Source organism: Macaca fascicularis, chromosome X, assembly GCF_037993035.2.
Source record: "Macaca fascicularis isolate 582-1 chromosome X, T2T-MFA8v1.1".
Lineage (NCBI taxonomy): Eukaryota > Metazoa > Chordata > Mammalia > Primates > Cercopithecidae > Macaca > Macaca fascicularis.
Window position 1 is genome coordinate 54,773,542 of NC_088395.1, and position 22,972 is coordinate 54,796,513.

The following is a 22,972-nucleotide window of genomic DNA, read 5'->3' on the forward strand; positions in this document are numbered from 1 at the left end:
GAATGAAGGACAGAAACCATGCGATCATTTCAACTGATGCTGAAAAAGCATTTAATAAAACTCAACATTTCTTCATGACAAAAACCTTCAAAACACTGGGGATAGAAGGAACATACCTCAACATAATAAAAGCCATATATGACAGACCCACAGCTAGTATTATACTGAATGGGGAGAAACTGAAAGCCTTTCCCCCAAGGGCTGGAGCATGATATGGATGCTCACTTTCACCACTGTTATTCAACAAAGTACTGGAAGGCCTACCTAGACCAATCAGACAAGAGAAAGAAATAAAGGGCATCCGAATTGGAAAGGAAAAAGTCAAATTATCCTTGTTTGCAGATCATCTGATCTTATACTTGGAAAACCCTAAAGATCCCACAAAATATATTAGAACTGATAAACAAATGCAGGAAAGTTGCGGGATACAAAATCAACAAAACAAAATCAGTAGCATTTCTAAATGCCAACAGTGAAAAATCTGAAAAAGAAAATTAAAAAGAAACCCCATTTACAATAGCCACAAACAAAATTAAATACTAGGAATTAACTTGACCAAAGAAGTGAAACATCTCTATAATGAAAAGTATAAAACACTGTTAGAGAAAATCGAAGAGGACACTAAAAAATGGAAAGATGTTCCATGTTCATGGACTGGAAGAATCAATATTGCTAAAATGTCCATACTACCCAAAGTAATCTACAGATTCAAAGCAATCCCTATCAAAATCGCAAAGAGATTCTTCACAGACATTGAAAAAACAATCCTAAAATCTAAATGGAACCAGAAAAGACCCAGAATAACCAAAGCTATCCTAAGCCAGAAGAACAAAACTGGAGGAATCACATTATCTGACCTCAAATTATACTGGAGAGCTATAGCAACAAAAACAGACTGGTACTGGGATAGAAACAGACACATAGACCAAGGGAAAACAATAGAGACCCCAGAAACAAATACACTAACCTATAGTGAACTGATTTTCAACACAGAAGCCAAGAACATACATTGGGGACAGAACAGTCTCTTCAATAAATGGTGCTGGGAAAACTGGATATCCATATGCAGAATAATGAAACTAGACCTCTCTCTCACCATATACAAAAATCAAATCAAAATTGATTAAAGACTTAAATCTCAGACCTCAAACTATGATACTATTGATACTACAAGAAAACCCTGGGAAAATCTCCAGGGCATTGGTTTGGGCAAAAATTTCTTGAATAATACCCAGTAAGCACAAGCAACCACAGTAAAAGCGGACAAATGGGATCACATCAAGTTAAAAAGCTTCCACACTGCAAGGGAAATGATCAACAAAGTGAAGAGACAACCCATAGAATGGGACAAAATATTTGCAAACTACCCATTTCACAAGGGATTAATAACCAGAATACATAAGGAGCTCAAACAACTCCATAGGAAAAAAGTCTAAAAATCTAATCAAAAAAGGGCAAAAGATTTGAACAGGTATTTCTCAAAAGAAGACATACGAATGGCAAACAGACATATGAAAAGGTGCTCAACATCACTGATCATCAGAGAAGTGAAAATCAAAAACTACAATGAGATATCATTTCACCCCAGCTAAAATGGCTTCTATCCCAGAGACAGGCCATAAGAAATGCTGGCGAGGATGTGTAGAAAAGGGACTCCCATACACTGCTGGTGGGAATGTCAATTAGTTCAACCATATGGAGAACAGTTTGGAGGCTCCTCAATAAACTAAAAATTAGAGTTTTATCATACAATCCGGCCATTCCACTTCTGGGTATGTACCCAAAAGAAAGAAAATCAGTGTATCCAAGAGATATCTGTACCCTCCTTTTTGTTACAGTGCTGTTCACAATAGCCAAGACTTGGAAACAACCTAAGTGTCCATCAACAGATGAGAGGATAAAGAAAAGGTGGTACAGATACACAATGGAGTACTATTTAGCTACAAAAAAGAATGAAATTCTGTCATTTGCAACAACATGAATGGAACTGGAGATCATGATGTTACCTGAAATAAGTCAGGCACAGAAAGACACATCTCGCATGTTGTCACTCATTAGTGGGATCTAAAAAATAAAAGAGTTGAACTCATGGAGATAGAGAGTAGAAGAGTGGTTACCAGAGACTGGGGGTAGTGGGGTAGTGGGGAGATGGTGAGAAGGCAGGGATGGTTAATGGGTACAAAGAAAAGTGAGAAATAATGGATAAGACTTAGTATTTGATAGCACGACAGGGTGACTATAGTCAATAATAATTTAATTGTACATTTAAAAATAAGTAAAAGAGTATGAATGGATTGTCTGTAACACAGGGACAAATGCTTGAGGGAATGGGTACCCTGTGATGCGATTATTACGGATTGCATGCCTGTACCAAAACATCTCACTTACCCCATAAACATATACATCTACTGTGTACCCTCAAAAATTAAAAGTAACAACTTTACTAAAAAACAAACCCAACGTCTGTATTTTGAGTCTCTTGGGACTGCCTTCCCCACCCATGAACATCACAGCTGAACATGGATGACTTCTGCTATCTTCAAAAGTAGTTTTCCCTGCGATCTGTGACAGTGAACTCTCCTTATTCTCCTACCGCCTCTGTCTGCCCACTCCCTTCGCAGTGCTTCCCAATATTTGTCAGGTCGAAGCATGAAAAGAAAATGATTATGCTGGTGCAGCTCAATGGAGTGAACTGCTGGGGACTGGGGCTCGGGGCAGGCTGTGTGCAGTTGATGAGGGTATCCATAGCTGCTGCATTGGGCCGCTTCACCTTAGCTGTGCCTTCAGGGATTTTCCCTTCTGGCTCCACACATGCTCCCTGGGTGACCTCCCTCTGTCACTTGGCTTCCACCACAGGACCCCTACCAATCAATCCACATCGCTTCTCCCGTCTAGAGCTCCCACAGTTGCCCCTTACCAGTGGGTGCACACTCACTGTTGGACCTGTGCCCCAGGATGTTTCAAGAAACCTCTGATGCATCCTGCCCAAGCAATGAATTCATTGTCCTGCCCCGACGTGGCCCTTTTATGTCTTCCTGGTCAGGGGCACCATCATCCACATGATCACTCTGGAGACAAATCTAAGTGTTGCCTTCAGTCCTTGGGTGGCCCCCATTCCCTGCAGCCAATCAGCCTCCTGTTGCTTTTCTCTGCTGGATACTTCTCCAGGCCACCCTCGTCTTCATCCCTAACTGACAAAGCCCAAGCTCAGGTCTCATTTCTCTCAGGTTTCCCTCTTCTACTTCGACCTCTCCCATCCATGCTGCTTGGAGGCAGTGGCTGAGACCCTGTAAACACGACCTCACAATGTCATTTTCTCTCATGGCTCCCTGCTCACCTACAGGACAAATCCCATGTTCCTTTTGTTGCCCTGCAGGACTCTCCAGCCTTCTATGTGGCTCTTTGGATTTTTCATCTCAAATTTCTGCTCCAGAACGCCAAGCTATTTGCAATTCGCTACACAGGTTTGGTGAGTTTCAGCCTGTTTCTTTTCTTGTGCCGCCCCCACTTTGCTGGAATGCCTTTCCCTCCCACAGGCCCCGTCCCATGGCCCACTTTTATTCATTCCATAACACACAGGTCAGCCTTAGTCGCCTTCAGGGAACCTTCTGGAACTGCCTTTCCTCTTCATTATGGCTTCTATCCTACCTTGTGTGTCATGGGAAGGGCACGTCTACCTTAGTGTCAGTATTGGGTTTTTGTGTCTCACTCAGAAACGATAAGTAGGCTGTGTATGTGATACCCTTCTGGGTTCCCAATGTCGGCCAACACAAGGTATGACACAGATTAGGTGCCCAGTGAGCCCCAGCGGGGTGGATGATCTGATGATGTGCTGGGCTTTGAACAAAGGGCACACTCAAATAGGAAGTGGGAGATGAACTGAGTGTTCCTGGCAGGTGTCAGGAGGGGTAAGAGCTCACAGTGTATGGAAGTTCCTGGTTGTACTGGTCAATGCCTTCCATCTATATTTCAACTGCAAGCAGCTGTGGTGATGGTAAAGCTTGAGCGAGCAGAGGGGTACCTCCAAGAACTAAACACACCCACATGACAAAACACCAGGTTAAAGGCCCTGCTGCCACCTGCTGGCAAGGTACCCTCAGCTCCTATCCTGGCAGGAGAATAACTTTTATTCCCCCTACACAACAGACTGAGCCACACCTCTCTGCCTCTGCACATGCTGTTCCTTCTCTCTGCATGCCTTTCCCTTCACCTTATTGACCGACTTGCAGATACATCCAGTTCATGTTTCCCATGCTTACTTAAATTCCAACTCCTTTAGGATGATGGTCCTGAAACCCCCCTCCACTGGCACCCCCACAGAACCCATGACATACTTACACACACACTAGAACATCTGATGACTGTCAAGGCTCTGTGTATCTGGGTGCTTCAGGATGGGGTGATGGCAGAGGGAGATGAGTGGCTGTGTCCGACTCCCTTGTGAGTTGTCAGATTCAGTGAGTACAGGACTGGCCTAGTCCACATATTCATTCAACATATGAATGAATGAATGTTGCACGAGAAGAGGTTTAACGATAGGACACTTTTAGTCCAGGGTAGACAAATGAATTGTTGGTGGAATGGAGTCATCAAGGAGGAGGTGTTTCGGCAGTGTTTCAGGAACACGAGGATGCCGAGCAGTGGACCAGGGAGGAAGAAGTCATTCTCAGGGCAGCGGCCACCATGAGCAAACGCTCACACAGATGAGAGGCAGGCTTGGGTGTTTTGGAGAAAGGTGTGGTGTGGTGTGGTGTGGGGCAACTGGAGGGTGGTTTGTGTGCTGGGGTTGAGGGTTCTGTGGTGGGAGAGGCAGAGTGGGACCAGATGTCTCAGGCTGCCCCACCATTTTTGTGCTCACGCTGGGGCCCTGGGATCAGTGCTCTGTGCTTTCTCATCTGAAAGAGCGTGGGACCTCTGCTCTTTCTTCATGAATGTGGAGGCTCACAATTGAAGGCCTCCCTGTTTAGGCAGATGGCTTCACTGAAGCAATAAGGATTGTTAAAAGGCGACAGAGAGCAAGGAAGCCCAAGAGAACACAGAAGAGTATAGGAGCTGCAGAATGCATGAGAGCCCATGAACACGGATGCCCAATTAGTGGCCAAGGGTTTACTTTGCAGATGGACTGTTTTTGAGTAGGCTATGACTTGATTCAGTCAGGGATGGGTCCTTTGGGCACTAGATTCACTGGAGACAGTTCCAGGTCTACAATCCTTTGGGGGATTCGATGTGCCTCTCCAGGTTGAAGCCATGTGTCTTTTCACGTCAGCCTATCCTTGTTTGCTAGCTCTCGCTTATCCCTAGGGAAACTGGAGTGAACAGCTGGAGAGGCCTGAGCATTGCTCAGGCCTGTCTGACTCCAGAGCCCATCCTCTCTCCCCTTTCCCAGGCCCCCTCACCTGCACATCTCCAATGATGTTTTCCATGACCACATCGTACTGAACCAGGAAGTCAGCCATGATGCCTGAGCCAGAGATGGCCGACTGGTCTTGCAATGTCGGGCTGTAGGTGATTCGGACACAGGTCTCTCCCCTCTCGATCCTGGTAGATGGGGGTGAATCCACCTCACCTGTATGGGTGGGGAGGATTGGGACGGCATGGTACGAAGGACTCTCTAGACAGAAGAACCAGTGAAAGGGCAGCACAAGGGGCACTATCTGGGGAGGTACCAAAACCTCTGGTGCCTCCTGCCTACAACATCTTTCCACCTGCCCCAGACTCCTCTCCCAGTCCCACAGCCAGCTCCTCTCTGCCTCCTCCATCGAGCCCAGCTGGACAGACCCAGCCTGGCCCTCAGCTCCCAGGCCCTGGCAATGTGGCCCTCGCTGGCAACCTCACCCTGCCTCATTTTCCATGCAACCTGGGGCCAAGTCTTTGGAGGCATGGCATGTCCGGAGACCAGCAGCCCACATCTCCTCCCAGAGAGGCAGTGCAGTAAGAGTGTGTCCAGGAGAGAGACAGACAGACACACAGACAAGGTCTAGGTCTCTTCCCATCCCCCCACTGCTGTGGGAAACAGCAGCCTAGCAAGGTTGTCCTCTGGATCTGATTTAATATTTCTTCTTCCCTCTCTTCCTTCTGACTTTGGGCATCACGTGTGTGAACAAGCCTTTTAGAGTCTCATGAAATAACAGATGAATCTCTAGTCCCGGATGTTTGCTGAGCTGGCCACAAGAGCAAGTCCTCTGGAATCCAAGACAAATGTCCATTTAGAAATGTCACTGTGCCTCCTTTTTTCCAGAAAATGGAAACTTGGGAATTCTGCACCCCCCCCCCCCCTTCCTGCTACAGCTGTCAGGAAGCTCAGGGGCACACTGAGCCCCATACTCTCTGAGGCGCCTGCTCACATACATTCCCTTGGCTTCCTTCCTCTCAGAGCTCTTTGTTGTTTTCTCCCCCACAGGATTGGTTCTACCCTCTGTTTTAACCTTTAAGGAGAATGGGGGAGGGACCTGCCATTTATAGCTTAGGGCTGAAGAATGCAGGCTGCAGGAACTCAAATGGCCTGTGGGCCCAGCTCCCGGCTGCTGCTGTGTGTCCCTGAACAAGCGACTCATTCTCTCTAGGCCTCTGGCTCCTCATCTACAGCGCAGGCATGACCACAGCTCCTACTTCATAGGCAGTGCTGTTGGAAATAAATGAGGCCATTCATGTAAAGCGTTTGGAGCCATACCTGCGTCTCAGTGAGTGCCACCTAGTCCTAACGGGTACAATGATCATGCAATCTTCTCTGCACCACGTAATTGGGAGGGAGGAATTCTCTCAAAGTCTCACAATGGTCCTGAGCTGTAGATGGCATCTCGTCCATTTTACAGATGGGAAAAGTGAAGTCGAGCAGTGGAGTGACTGGCTTTGATGGTCCCACATCAAGGGAGTGTCAACACTGGGATTTGGATCCAGTCTGTGTCTGTCTGTGTCTGCTACATCCACTGTCCACCCCAGTGCCTCTCTGGGTCAACAGTTGAATGAGTTGGGACCTCCTATGCTAAGCAGCTTTGGAGGGGCGGCCACATGAGCCAGGGATTTCTCTGCGTCTGTCCTCTCATCTCAGATGAGGTGAGCAGGCCAGCTCCGTGATTCTCCAACCTGACTGGACATCAAGGTCGCCTGAGACTAGTTGATGACACGGCTTCCTGGGCCCCACCCCCATGCTACTGAACCAGACCCTGAAGGTTTGGCTCCAGGAATCTGCATTTCTAGAAGCCCATGTTGTGATTCTGATGTAGCCAGTCTGGCCTTCCAAAACCTCTAGGTGATATTTGAAGCAAGTCTCTGAGGCAAGATGCTTCTCTTCCTTTCAGGGCCTGAGATGGTGTCCTCCAGGGAGCCTGCAGTTGCTGTGCGCTCACTGTCCTGCCATTCTCAGTGGGGATCCAGGGAAAAGCATGATTTGACTAGTGTGGCTTCTACAGCCTTCAGCATGGTTAACACACGATTTAATTTCATTAGCCCACCCAGCAAACCCTCCCTTATCACTGACTTTTTTTTTAGGGAAATCAAGAGTCTGGGAAGTTTGTAATGTGCCAGGTCATACAGCTTGTAAGGACCAGGCCAAGGTTAAAATCCAAATATTTTCACCTTCAAACATGCCCTCTTCTCACTGAATCAGGAAAGAACTTGGCAGTGAGTACGGAGCAGAAGTGGCACTAGAGGGAAACCCAGTGGAATCGGGAAGGTTTTCATTCAGTGAAGGCCAGTCTAATGGGTGACCTATAGTGCTGCCCACATACTTGCATGGGCATTGGTGCGCAGGCGGCTGGTCCTCAGGGGTGGTATGTGCACATAGGAGATGCCTGTCCTTTCTGACACTGTAACCTCTACGCTCAGCCTCTTCACCAACCGGCCGGGCCTCAGGCTCACCACCAGCTGGTAGTGGCCCTGGTGACGCTGAAGCAGTTCCTCATAGGCCAGGGAAAAAGTCACCTCTGTGCCTGCTGCCAGGCTGGTGGAGATGCGGAACTTCTCTGATTCCCGGTCCCTAGGCAGGAAAAGGAGGAGGGTGGGAAGAGAAAGGGATCTTCTGAGGAGTACAGGGGCTGTTAGATGACCTAGATTTGCTCCCCCCAACCCTGGTCCCAGCAGACCTGACTAGGCTTCTGGTTCAACTGAGTCACTGGCCATGGTCCGTCATCCATGCATCCACTTATCAATCTCTCTCTCCCTCCCTCATTCAGCCTCCTAAATATTCTGCTTGCTAAATTATCTCACAGGTGGTCCACCCTCAAGGGAACTTAGTCCATGAAGATCTGAATATAGAACAGACCAACTAGGGTCTAATGATTCATTTTACAAAAGAGTTTTCAATTTACATACAATGCCTCATCCCCTTCAAATAGACCCTCCCACTATCCCCTCCCCTATGCTTTTGAAGGAGCTTGTTTATATGGCAGTAACTCAGTTTGCTGGAGCCAAAGCTAAAGTTTTCGCTCCATGAAACTCTCTTGGAAGCTGGGAGGGAACACTGAAGGAAGACAATACATTTCTGCCTGCTGAATGGAACTCAGGAAACAAAATTCAATTTAGAAAAATCTCACTTGCATATAACCTTCCCAGAAGGTGCCAATTCTTAAATAAGCCACAATCTGCTGACAGTAGAAAAGTGGAAATGGGGAAATAAATTTCCATTTATTGAACACCCACCCTGTTATAGGCTTTGATATTCATTAACTCACATATTCTTCACATGATCCTATGAAGTAGAGGTCATGTCCCCACTCTGCAGAGATGGAGACTGAGGACCAGAGAGAACGTGCATCTCCCCTTATCACACAGCTAAGATTATTAAGTCATGTTTTGGACTGGATGGGGCCTTACCTGATGCCTACGTGAGCAGCTGTCTTTCCTTGCTGATGGGCTTCTTCATAGATTTTCTTTGCCTGGTGCTTCTCTTTGACTTCTGCAATGTAGACTTTATTGTTGATGGTCCTAATGGGGCAGGAAAGAGGAGGGACAGCAGAGACAGAGAAAATAAAGAGTTGGTCAGAGGCAGAGAAAGAGACACATGAGGTAGAAAGAGGAGGAGGATAGAGACAGGGAAAGAGAAAGAACAACACAGTGCCATAAAGCCCCAGTGTGAGTGGCAAGAAGAGAAGAAGAGGAAAGGAGAGGGAGATACAGAGTGAAGTAGTTATCATTATCTCCATTTGTCATATGGGGAAATAGAGGCCACACAGCATATGGTGGATCTGGTATTCGAGTTTTGTGTTTCCCAAAGTGTTGAATAAATTCTACCTTTTGGCACACAACATAATTTTAGGTATGATATAATCGAATATTTTTGTTATAATTGTTATGTATTTACAGTAATGTTTATTAAAATACAACTAGCACATTAAACCCATGATCTCATAGATATTATTGCTCACAATAAGACTAACTCAGATCATCTCAGAAAGTATAACTGTTGAAAAAATATATTGGGTAAATAATATGGCCATATTAATATAAAAATATATTAAGTAAATACTATGGGTGGTAAAAGTGGTAAAAATTGTGAAAGAAGTGTGCAAATTGTTGCAAAGGCTTCAGGGTCTGACTAGGGAGGAGGACTTGTCCTCAGGGAGCTCAGAGACTGATGAGTTACAAGCAGACTTGCTTACCCCCATTTTCCTCATTTCTCTAAGGAAGGTAATAAAGTGAAAAGAAGCTCAAAGAAGGGAGAGAACATTTTTGGCCAAGTCTTCAGGAAAGGGTCCTAGACAAGGTGACCTTGAAGCTAGGCCTGAAAGACAAGGAGGATATGGATAAATAATCTTCACTGGCCATGCCTTCTCAGTTTCCTCTGTTGGCTCGTTCTCTTCCTAACCTCTAAACCTTTGGAACACTCCAAGGCTCTGCTGTCAACCTTTTATCCTCTCCCCTCCCTCCCTCTCCCCTTCTGTCCTCTATTCTTTCTACATTGGCTCTCTAGGAGATGTCATTTAGCACCATGGCCTTAAATACCATTTATATACAGATGACTCCCAAATCTGTATCTCCAGTGTGGACTTGTGCCCTGAACTCCAGACCCATACATGCAATTTCTTACTTGACATCTCCACTAGAATGTTCCATAGACACCTCAAGCTGAACATATCCAAAACTGAGCTCCTGATAACTCTCCCCTCCAAAATCTGCTCCTCCTCTGGTATCTTTGTTTCAGGACATAGTTGCTCAGCTAAAAATCTTAGAGTCATGTTGGATTCTCCTCTTTGTTTCACAATCCACATCCAATCCATCAGAGATTTTCTACTCCATCTTTAGAAGACATCCACAATCTGTCTGACTTCTTACCACTTTATTTGCTGCTGTACCCCTGGTGCCTGGAATATGGCTTGGAACAGGGAGGTGCTCAACAATTATTTGTGGAGTGGACATCCTGGACAGACAGCAAGAAAACACAGAAAGTGTTTCAGGGGACAGTAAGTAGTTAAATTTGGCTGGAGTGGAGGGGCAGGAAAGGGAAGTATGGAGAGAAAGTTGGAGTGGTTGAGTGGGCCTAGAGAATAGGGGGCTTTGAACACAAGACTCAATGAGCTCATACAGCAGCAAAGACTTTTTGCCATGGAGAATGGAGAGTCTTGGACAAATCTTGAAAAGGGGAGAGATGGCTCAGAGCTGGCCTTTGAGGAGTGATAGTTGGGTGTCCTAGAGAAAGTTAGTGCAACTCTGTAGGAGGTGAGTACAACGGTTTCCATTTTATAAGTGGAGTAACTGAGGCACAGGTATCAGTAAAGTTGCTTGACCAAGGCAGCAGCTTCCAGAAACACTGGGGGAGGATAGGCAGGTGGCAGAAAAGACCACTCAGGGAAGAAGTGTTTCTAGGCAACTGAAACAGAGTATTGCTGTGGCTGGGCTAGTGTGGGGGGTGGGCCGAGCTGGCACCTTCCCAAGGTCTCCTGGGGTGTGAGGGGGGTAGGGTGGAGCTGGTCTGGCAGCAGGACACTGGGGCCTCTGTGTGTGTGCTGCCTCCAGCCAGCATACTTTCCACAGAGTCTGCCCAAGAACATTTCCTCCAGCCTGCTTTGCTTAATTTTTTTAAAAAATTCTTTTGGTGTTTTTTTCAATTGAAGCAAAAATCGAAATTCTGCCTGACTACTTGGCTGTTACATCATTTGACTGCCAGCTTCTCTGGTTAGCCCCCCATACTCCAGACCCATGCCTGCTCTTTTCAGTCCTCGATTCGCCTGGGTCCCAACATGCAATGATCTTGGTCCCTTCAAATCTTACCCATATGGAAATCCTGCTTTCAGGGAGCCCTCCTTGACTGCCTCAGCACTTCTCCCCCAAACTCCCTGACTCTGACTCCATACCAGTTCCCTCCTCTAACCCAATCCTTCTCCAGGGGAAGTGCTGGGAGGTTCTTGATGGCACAGCCTAGACCCACCCTAGGGCTGCATTTGAGGTTGTACAGATTATTGATGGCACAAGAACCTCCTCCCAACTAACAGGGACAAGCGGGGCTGAACAAGGGCGGATATTCTGCTTGTGCTGGGCTCACTAATCTGGTAAATCTGATAGTCCCTCTACCCAAATCCAGGGGCCTTTTTGTAATTCACACTAAAGTGTGATACTGGCTAATGAGGCCCCACTAAGCTTTCTCTTTATCTGCTCCAGCTCCCTTGTTTATCACCTCAACAGGGTACTATCATCTACCAGGTCTAATAAGCTGAAAAAAGGTAAACACCATCTATATTTACTTATTCTCCACTACAGTCAGGTTGTTTCTCCCTCGATGGTCTCTCACATCCACTACCACTGTCCTGCTCCCACCTTCAGCATCCCCTACGTGGATTCTGCCCCTGTTTGCCTACTCAGCTCTTGGCCACCTAGCTGGCCCCTCCAGTCCACTACCACTTCACAATCACCTCTCCTTGCTTAAAACCTTGCCATGTCTCCTTATTATGGCCCACGCTTATTTCTAAAGAGGGGTGCACATGTCCCAGGGGATGCTGGAGACAAATCGAGAGGGAGTGGGAAAATAATATTCACACTCTATTTTAGGGCTTTTTCCTCATCTTTTAGGGATTAATATTTTATATGCTTCATAATATACCTAATATATTTGCTCAGCAGTATATTTATATAATGCGTAAATGAATAAGTATATATGTTTTGGGAGTATATGATCAAGTTTTTCCTGATAGGTGTGCAAACACATAAGATGGTTTGGAGACCATTAAGTGAGACCCAAGTAGGTGTTCTAACATTGGAAGTCCTCCACAGTCTAGTCTTTCTCTGTTTCTTACATCTCATTTTTTTACCACTCTTCTACCTCTTATCTGTCCCTGACAGTACAGCGACACGGAAGTACTTGCAGTTCCCCTAATTGAGGGAACATTTATGCCTTTATTCCTTTTTCCTGGATTCCTCCAGTCCTGCCCTCACCCTGGTTGCCTGGTGAAGATGTCCTATTTCAAGCCTCAGTTTAGGTGTTATCTCTCTGAGGTTTTTTCCACCAGCCTGGGAATAGGAAACGCACCATTGTCTTCTGATCCACTTCACCATTCTAACCATTCCACATTCAGACTTCTCTTTCTCCCCAGCATACTTTATTAAAGCAATCTACTCACTGCTCCCCAACCCAACGCTCTTTTTTAGAGACAGTCTCACTCTGTCACCCAGGCTGGAGTACAGATATCAAAGTGCACTGCAGCCTCAACCTCCCATGTTCAAGCAATCCTCCTGCCTCAGCCTTCTGAGCAGCTGAGACTATAGGCATGCGCCACCATGCCCTGCTAATTTTTTTTTGTTTTCTAGAGATGGGTTCTCGCTATATTGCCCAGGGTAGTCTTGAACTCCTGGCTTCAAGCAATCCTCCCACTTCAGCCTCCCGAAGCTCTGGGATTACAAGTGTGAGTCACTGCGCTGGGCCAGTTTCCTTTTTTATATCCCCCCTTAAACTGCGAACTCTTTGAGACTAGGGACTATATGCAGTTCACCTTCCTCTTTCTGTTGGACTCAGCACAGTGTAAGTCACACAGTCAGCACCAGGAAATGTTTGTTTAAAAAGCAATAAAGCTAATATTATCAACTACTTAATATGTGCCTGGAGCTAATTTTAGCATACGTTTCCACGTATATTAATTCATTTAATCCTTGAAAGTGGGTTCTGGCCGGGTGCAGTGGCTCACGTTGGTAATCCCAGCACTTTGGGAGGCTGAGGCGGGTGGATCACAAAGTCAGAGATTGAGACCATCCTGGCTAACACGATGAAACCCGTCCCTACTAAAAGTACAAAAAATTAGCCGAGCGTAGTGGCATGCGCTTGTAGTCCCAGCTACTCGGGAGGCTGAGGCAGGAGAATCACTTGAACCTGGGAGGCAGAGGTTGCAGTGAGCCAAGATTGCGCCACTGCACTGCAGCCTGGGCAATAGAGCGAGACTCCGTGTTAAACAAACAAACAAACAAACAACAACAACAACAAAAAAAACAAAAGGAAAAAAAGAAACTGTATTCTAATTTTATCCCCATTTTGTAGATGTGTAAAATGAGACTCCCAGAAATGAAGTAATTTGCCCTGGGTCCCAAACTGGCAGAGCCAGGATTCAGACTCAAGAAGTCTGATCTCAGAGTGCATTCTTTTAATCACTATGCTCTGCTGACAGAATACGCACACGAATGAACAAATATATGCACAAATGAATGAAGTGGTGACTTTGGAAGCAGACTTACATAGTGAAATTGGAGATAAAGGCGAGATGAGGCAGATCCAGGTCAAAGATGGCTTCATGGGCTTCAGCATGTGGATTAAACAGGACAGAGGTGACCAAGGTGTGGGCGTAGCGAGACACCACCGTGGAGTGCATGGAATAGCTTGTCATTAACAACTGAGAGAGAAGACAGGAGGAGGTGTTTTAGGTAGACTGTGTCTTCAGCCTAGATGGGCTAGTACTTGGGAACCCAAGATTCCTACACAGGACTCAAAGTATATAGGTGGATAAACTGAGGCCTAGAGAGGGAAAACAGCCTCTGTCGTCCATTTGGTGGAACTGCCTGATTACTTCAGCAAGCTTTATCAAGTCTCAGAACCCAAGACTCACAGAAGATTAGAGATCAAGGGACCTCTCTGGACAAGCACTTCTCTAACTTTGATGTGCACGTGAATCTCCTGGAAATCTTGTTAAAATGAAGATTCTGATTCAGCAAGACTGGGGTGAGGACTGAGATTTTATCTTTCTCAAAAGCTCCCACGGGATGATGCTGATGCTAGTCCACAGATTTCACTTTGAGTAGCAAGGCTTTAGAATATAGCAGAGCAGCCGCCATTCATTGAATCCTACTCTGTCCAAGGCACTGTGATAAATATTGATTTTTTTCTTCTTTAGGATCTCAGGTGTAAAGAGTCGCACTTATAAGAACAATCATGCACTGCAAGCATGGTAAGTATCTGGCATCCATGATGAGGGCACACAGCAAGTACAATATCTATCTTCTTCCTCTCCTTTCTTGAGGTAATGGTCCCTCTATCTACCCACACGTGATGCACAGCTAGTTCCTTCCCAGTATGGGACAGTGGGAAATGGGGACAATTTGAGATCAGACGGACCTAGGTTCAAATTCTGGTTCTGCCTCTTCCTGTATCTTAACTTTGGAACCTGTTTTCTCTTCTCTATAACGGGGATAATAATATAGCCCAGCTCACAGAGATGCTGTGAAGACTAAATGAAATAATAATTCTGGGACCCCTGGTGCAGCACCTGACATGTGCTTAGCAAATAGTACCTCTTTTCTCTGGCTCTAGCTTCTCAGTCATAGGACTGAAGAAACACACGGAATAACCTTCCCAAATTCCCCCCAAGAAGCTAATTTTATCACAAATCCCCAAGCTTTGTTCCCTCATCCCAGAACTGACCTTTGTGCTTGATGAAGCAGGGACAGGGGGTCCCTGGTATGTCAGTTCAAGAAGAATGGTCAGCAAAAAGCTGACACAGATGAGGTACCTCCACCCAGACATGATGCCACCTCTGGCCTAGATCTGTTGTTCACATCCAGAAGATCTGAGCCCGATCTCCAAACCCTTGCTCTTTTAAACCTCCAGGTATCCCTTCTCTTGAGAGGGAGGGACCATCCTGAAGGGTGGGGAAGGCTCTGAATGTGGCATTGAGGCTCACACAAGCCAGGATTGTCCAGGAGCTGGGGCTGGCATCTTGCCTGGAGAAGGGCCAGTTCCATGCTTCCTTTTTTTCCCTCATCCAGCTGTAAGATGAATGGAAACTAAACATACCAGAGCCCTGGGTCTGTCTGTTTGCTGTGTTGGCTCAGGGTGGGGTTTTTCTTTCCTATAAACATCCACAGGAGCCCAGTAACTGGGGCCAGAGAAAGGTCACTTAGCATTGATCATCTTAAAAAGGTAGCGGCGATGAGAGAGGGATTGGCAAGGCAAGTCCCCAATACTGGTCTTCCCTGGTATTGACTTTAGCCTAGTGCCTGGAGGGACTTACTCAGGATCCCATAACAATTTAGGGGTCCCACAGACATAATAAGACTTACAATCTCTAGAATAGCTAGAGGCCAAGACAGGCTGGAGCAGGACTGAGAAAGAATATAACACAGTGGTTTCAAAACAGGCTTTGGACTCAGACCACCTGGGTTTGAATCTCCGTTCTGCCACTTACTGACTGTATAATATTGAGCATGTTATTTAACCTCACTGTAGCTTCAGTTTCTTCATCTATAAAATAAGAATAGTAATAGCATCTACTTCATAAAGTTCTTATGAAGATTGAGTTTGTACTTTTAGAATGCTTGGCACATGGTAAGTGATCAGTAAATAGCTGCTAGGAGGAGGACAGGATGAGGCATGACAGAGTTCAAAAGTGTGGAAACCTCCCTGCCCTTGGAGATCTGAGTGGAGGGAGAAAGGAGGAACTGAGGTTCTCTGGACTCAGGATCTGCAGGTCCTGTGGAGGGTAGGGGTGAGAAATGGGGCTGAGAAAAAGGAAAGTACTTGAAGGTCTACACAAGGACTATCAGCCTCAGTCAGAATCCTGCCACTCTGGCCCTCCCGCCTCCACCCATCCATACAGGGAGCACGGACAGCTCCAGTACTTACTCTCGGGGGCAAAATCTCTGACGACATTTTACAAACTACCCCAGGAACACTCAGATTTGTCCTAGGCCATTTGGCATCACAACAAAGTCTTCTCATTCTGGCACCTGTGGGTCCCCAAACCTGTCGGTTGCTACCTCCCACAAGTCCACACCAAGTTTCCTCTCAGGATTTCCTCATGAGGGAGAGCCTTAGCTAGAGAACAGCTCTGCTAGAGAACAGCTCTTAGCTAGAGAACAGCTCTGCAACAGAGAAAACTCCCATCAACTGCCCAGTCCTTTTCTCTTAAATATGAATGAGTAGCCAAGGAGCCTCAAGCAAATTAAGGAAGCCTGTAGCATGAAAGCAAAATACTAAAAGAAACAAATAGAACAACTGACCCTAGAGCAGTTTGAGGATCTGGGAAACAAAAGAGAACTTCAGGGGAAAAATTGATGCTATTCTCAGTAAGATTCAAGAAGATACAACACGCATAAAACAAGAACTAGATGCCATAAAACAGGAACAATCAGAGAAAACAGAGATTCCTTAGAAATTAAAAATAAGTTACCGAAGTAATAAATTTCCCAGGACCAGGAAATGAGGAAATCTCCCAGAATGTAGGGCAAAAAAGCCAAGGCAACAGAAAATGTGAGAGAAAATTTAAGAGAGATGGATTAATCTAGCAAATTAAACATTTGAATAATAGGAATAATTTTGTTTTCTAGACAGAGAAAACAAAACAATGAAGGAAACTTTAATGAAAATGTATTAGGCCAGATGTGGTGGCTCACATCTGTAATCCCAGCACTTTGGGAGGTTGAGGCGGGAGGATTCCTTGAGGCCAGGAGTTTTGAGATCAGCCTGGCTAACATAGTGAGACTCTGACTCTACAAAAAAAAAAAAAAAAAAAAAAGGTGAAAAGAAATAGCCAGTCATGATGGCTCTCATCTGTAAATCCCAGCTGCTTGGAAAGCAGAGGCGGGAGGATTGCTTGAGCCCAGGAGTTCAAGGTTACAGTGAGCCATGATTGTGCCACTATACTCCAGCTTGGGAGACAGAGTGAGACCCTGTCTCAAAAAATAGATATATTAGAAGTTACAATAATTTCCTACACCTGAAGAAGGATCTCCACACAGGTGCCCAGAACAGCAAATCCAGGAAACAGCGAATCCAATTCAAGCAAAGACTGCAGCAGCCTCCTTACTGGTCCTCCTCCTTCAGCCTTCATCCTCCCCTTTTCTGCCTCCCACCAGTATGTTTTTACAACAACCAGAGGGATTCTTTTGAAACCCAAGTCAGATCCTGTCCCCTTTCTGCTTAAAACTCTCCTGTGGATCCCACCTATGGCTTACATGGTCCTATGTGAGAGGGGTCAGTGAGGCAAGCCCTCATTACCCATTTGACCCCATTTCCTATTACTTCCCTTCCTGCCTTCCTCCATCACTCTAGCAACTCTGGCCATTATGTTCTTAAAAAATGCCAGACATGGAGAAAAAAATGCCAGGCATGATCCTGTTCCATGGCCTTTGCAATGACTGTTTTTTGTGCTTGGAATGTTTTCTCACCAAGCATCCACTTGGTTAGTTCTCTCACCTTATGCAAGTCTTTGCCCACATGCTACCTTTTCAGTGAGTATTTCCCTGACCAACCTATTGACTTATTTTTAAATTTTTTTGTTATTGATACATAATATTTGTACAAATTTATGGGATACATCGATATTTCGTTACATGCATAGAATGTGTAATAATCAAGTCAGGGTATTTAGGGTGTCCGTTGCCTTGAGTATTTATCATTTCTATGTGTTGGGAACATTTCAACTTATCTTTTCTAGCTATTTTGAAATATACAACACATTGTTATGACCAGCCTACTTAAAACTGAGATTTTTCTCCATAGCATTTACAACACATTTTAATTTGAATACATTTTACTGATTTATCTTATTATCTTTTCTCTCTCCCTTACTAGAATCAGCTCCATGGGGGCCAAGGATTGCTATCTGTCTTCTTCACTGCCCTAGCCTAATCTCCCAGAACAGTACCTGGCACACGGTAGATACTCAAAAAATACTTGTTGAATGAGTGAATACAAAAAAATTCAAGGAAAAAAGGAAGGCTTTTAGAAAGTGTGTGTGTGTGTGTGTGTGTGTGTGTGTGTGTGTGTGATTATTCAAGAAAGTCTTGGCCAAATACAAAGCAAAATAAAATGTAATATGATTATGAGTAGCTGATAAGAGTAAAAGAAAGATTCCATTTGACCTCGATGCTAGAAACATTCTCCTCTGAGAGGCCCAAAGATTGTGACCTTGAACTTGAAGAGAAGGAAGTGTATTCCAGGCTCACTGCTTGGCTAGATTTTGAAAAATATTTACATAGCCATGATAATATGAATGCTGTTTATTGGGTTTCAGGTCATAGAGTCAACCTGGAGAGACAAAGCAGGGAAGATCTGATTGTGGCTGTAGAACAGAATGTAAATGTTAATAGCCAGGGCAATATAAAAGGAAAGATAAAACTGACAATGTGGGACATTGAATGGGCAGGGGGAGGGTTTTAGCTACAATATCCTTGTCTTAAAAAGTGGGGAGTCAAAATTGTCTGTCAGAAATGGATGGAATACAAATAGAGGTCTGAGTATATCTTTTTCAAGTTACAAAATTAACCAAAAACAAAAAAGGAACATCAGTGTTAACCATTGCAGGGGAGTAGAGGGAAAAGTGAGGCACTGTACATAAACAAAATCCTTACTGCCATCTCTGGGATATTGTCTAATTTTTTTTTAAAGAACCATTACACACACATTATCTAGAGTTGTAAAGGGAACCAACAGTAGAGCTAAAACTAAAAACTGTTAAAGGTTGGCTTTGAAGGGGTGGGATGGAGATGGGGAGGGTTGAGGCAGGGGACTATTAGTTTTTGTCATATGATCTTCTGTCCTATTTCATTTGTTGTCATGTACAAGCATGGAATTCATAAAAATCAAATGTTAAAAACTGCATGTTGATCTCATAACAATGAAATAATTATATTTCCTATGACACTTTATGACAATATCTAAATGGGCATATGGATATTCAGTGAGATGTGCCTCCACAGATGAAAAACATACTATAATGTGCCTAGCATATGTCTGTGAAGAGTGTTGGAAAGGGTATTCTGGGACTTAAATCATTGGACAAAGTATAGTGTAGTTAAGGCTTTGGTATTTGATATTCCACTGACTTGGGTTCAAGTCCTCTCTGTGCCACTCATTGGTCGCCTTGCCTTGGGCAATTTACTTCTCTCACTTTTAATATTGCCATCTGTGAAATGGGGCTAATGTTCACACAGTATAAAAATAAACCCCTTAAGAGTAAGGGCCATCTCTGTAGAGGTGTCTAATACATAGTTGGTGCTCATTTTCTGTTGAATGGCCTAATCATAGCTCACAAGCTTGTGCTGAGGAAGCACTCAATATACAGAGAACAGGGGAGAATGAGGGTTAGTCCAAAAGTAGGTAGCAGGTTTCCTCATCTATGGGAAATTTGTCTTTTGTTAAACAAAATGTCATTTTTGCTGTGGAAAGGTAGCCCTTAGGGCTTAGAGTGAAACGAAGTTAACTAAATTGCCCTACATATAAAAGGGGAAAAATGAGATTTCACCAGCAGCTCAAGAAAGAAGACATGGCCAGGTACGGTGGCTCATGCCTGTAATCCCAACAATTTGGGAGGCTGAGGCGGGCGAATCACTTGAGCCCAAGAATTTGGGACTAGCCCACGCAACATGGTGAAACCCTGTCTCTACCAAAAATACAAACAAACAAACAAACAAAAAACCTAAAAATTAGTAGGGCATGGTGGCATGTGCCTGTAGTCCCAGCTACTTCTGGAGGCTGAGGTGGGAGGATCACTTGAGCCCAGGAGGTGGAGGTTGCAGTGAGCCAGGATCACACCACTGCACTTCAACCAGGGTGACAGAGTGAGACCCTGGGGAAGGTGGGGGGAAGAGAGAGAGAGAGAGAGAGAGGACATAGGAGCCTGGAAATGGAAAAGAGAGAAGTTGCCAGCCTGTTGGGGGACAGAAAGGGTCCAACAGGGGTGGGGCACGGGGCCTAGGAGAAGGAACAATTATTAGGCCTTTCCCAATGGTAGGAATGAATGGCTATGGAACTCTGAAGAACAAGAAAGTTCGATGTCCAATTTAAAGTTGATTTCTATGCTGAGCTGCATGGTTTAAATGACTAAAGAAGTGATGGGCAGCCTTAAAAGGAAACCTTTGCTACCCTCTCCCAAATTTTCCAAAATTCAGAGATATGGATTCTGTATAGTTTGGGAGAAGGTAAATGTGCTAGGATAGGATTGGTGGTGGGGATATTCTGGGCTTTCCATTTGAGCTTAGGAATCTGGAGTCTTGGATGCCTGTGGGATTAGACAGTTCCGTCTCGACATTCCGCACTAAGCAATCCTTAGCCTGCCTTTCCTTATCTCCAGAACAGAGCTGCCTGATAACAGCCTTTCATCTTTCCTCTTAGTTGATATGTAGGATCTATATGATCTCAGATATTTCTATACTGATCTATGGGTGCTAGAAATGGGCCTGAGACCCAGTGACCTAGGTTCTTCAGAGTTTATGGGTGGATGATGAAGATCAAGATTCCAAGAGTTCACAAGGAGAAGGTGGGAGGAAATCTCTCTGGTCAAAGGGTAAAGATTATGAACTAATTTGTCTTTTCTCCCCTGATGAGGTTGCCTCCTGCCCTCTGATCCCCAGGTCATAAGATAAGGGTGTTAATGGTATTATGTTATGAAGGTGGTGGAATTGAGAGGGGTCTGGGGAAGTTTGGGTTTGACAATCTTTGGGAATGCCTCTCTGATAGATTTGGACTGAGATTTTTCCTGACTTCCTGAATCCAATAATATCTCCTAAGGTTCTGACTCTGTATTCCTTTAAGTTACCCCAGGATCCCAAAGACCACAAGTGGGACCGAAAACATTGTGAAACTTAAAATGTTGGAGGTTGTAACCTAGCGTAGATATACCAGAAGTGTAGTTGTAACAGAGGGTCTTCCCCATGGGGACAAAATTGCTTAACAAAGGCTGCTAGGCAAGAGAAGGCAGGGCATATCTGGTAATAGTGAAGTGTTCTGTTTAGGTGGAATATAGGCAACTATATCTAGTACTTTCAGAAAAACAGCAGGAAAAAGGCTGGAAACTCAGTCAGGGCTGGATTTTGGGAGAGCCTTGAAATCAAACTCAAGCGTTTCTTGGGAAAGCATTCCATACCCATTGTCATGAATACCTCACCTGCTATTCATATCTCAACTCACTGTAATCAGGAAACTGCTGCATGGAATAGACTCTGAAATAACAATGGCTTAAATAAGACATATATCTATTTGCCTCACCTAAAAGAAACCCAGAGGTAGGCAGTTCACGTTGGCTTCATGAAATTGTTATGGATCCAGGTTCTTTTTAGTTTATTAATCCAGTATCTTTAGAGTGTGACCCTAGTCCTCATGGCCTTTATTCTGGGAGGCTATGTATCTAGCTAAAAATCAGATGGCTTATTACTAAGGAAGAAGAAGAGCATGGATATCAGGGTAAGCAATTAGCAATCTATGCCACAAACATGTGCACTGAAGCTATTCCTTCCAAGGTCACCAGAGACCACCACTTGATCGTCAGAATCCCCAGACATTTTTTCAGGTCTTACTTTTCTTGATTCTTGGCAACATTCATCACTATTGACCTTGACTCCTCCCTCCTTTTGAAACAATCTCTTTCCTTACTTTTGTGACACTCCTTTCTCCTTTTTTTTTTTTTTTTTTTTTTTTTAATGGTGTCTTGCTCTATCACCCAGGCTGGAGTGCAATGGCACAATCTCGGCTCACTGCAACCTCTATCTCCCAGGTTCAAGCTATTCTCCTGCCTCAGCTTCCCGAGTAGTTGAGACTACAGGTGTGCTCCCCCACACCCAGCTAATTTTTTGTGTTTTTAGTTGAGATGGGGTTTCACCATGTTGACCAGGCTGGTCTTGAACTCCTGACTTCAGGTGATCTTCCCACCTCGGCCTCCCAAAGTGCTGGGATTACAGGTGTGAGCCACCACACCCGGCCCTCTCCTGTTTTTCTCTCTGCCTTTTTGGTCACTCCTTATCAATCTCTTTCATGAGTTCCTTTTCCTCCACCTATACCAAAGGTGCTTTTGGGCTGCAGGGCTCTTCCGTGGGCCCATGTCTCTTCTAGCACTGTGCATTCACCAGGGTGCTGTTGCCCTTTCTCATGAATTAAAGAACTATTTATGTACTGATGACTCCTAGATCTATAGCCTCAGCCTAGACCACTTCTCTGAGCTTCAGACATGTATATTCAACTGCCTGTGGTACATTTCCATATGGACATGCCACAGGTGCCTTAAAAGCAATGTTCAGTTCTCCTCTAACCTGCTCCTCAAACCCGCTCTTCCTTCAGTATTCCTGATCTCAGTGAGAGGAGTTACCATTCACACAATCTCTCAAATCAGATCGCCAAGAGTTCCCTTTGACACTCCACTCGTCTTCAGTTACTCAAGTCCAATTACTTTTTACTTCTTTACTATCTCCTCGATTCAATCACTTCTCACTACCTGCCACCACTCTAGGTCAAAGCACAATCATTGCTTACCTAGATGACTACAAAAGGCATAAGTACTCTCCCTGTTTCCAAGACAACACCTATTCCATACTCCATATAGCAGCAAGGTGTTCTTTCTAAAACACAAACCTATGCTGTATCCTTGCCTAGAATCCTTTAATAACTCCTGGGTGTTCTCAGGATCAAGACCAAAGTCCTTATCTTGGCATTCAAAACTTGCCAACTTGCCACGATTTGGAAGGGATTGGGAATTTGAGATGCCAGAAATAGAAGAAAAGGAGGCGCTATGTCTAGTGTGGATAAGGGAGAAAATCTGGGAGGCAAGAACATGGTGAACTGATATCACACACT

At 44.8% G+C, this 22,972-nt stretch overlaps 1 protein-coding gene across 1 annotated transcript in view; it reads right to left on the reverse strand.

The window, feature by feature from the left end:
- The window catches only part of ITIH6 (inter-alpha-trypsin inhibitor heavy chain family member 6), a 43,899-nt gene extending 28,922 nt beyond the window's left edge, over positions 1 to 14,977 (reverse strand). Inside the window, exons 1-5 of the mRNA XM_005593681.5 lie at positions 14,831 to 14,977; positions 13,651 to 13,805; positions 8,812 to 8,922; positions 7,728 to 7,975; positions 5,397 to 5,566 (exon numbers count right to left, since the gene is read on the reverse strand). Coding sequence (XP_005593738.3) covers positions 5,397 to 5,566; positions 7,728 to 7,975; positions 8,812 to 8,922; positions 13,651 to 13,805; positions 14,831 to 14,932 — 786 coding nt within the window. The 5' untranslated portion in view covers positions 14,933 to 14,977. The remainder of the gene's footprint in view (positions 1 to 5,396; positions 5,567 to 7,727; positions 7,976 to 8,811; positions 8,923 to 13,650; positions 13,806 to 14,830) is intronic.
- Between the last annotated feature and the right edge of the window lie 7,995 nt (positions 14,978 to 22,972).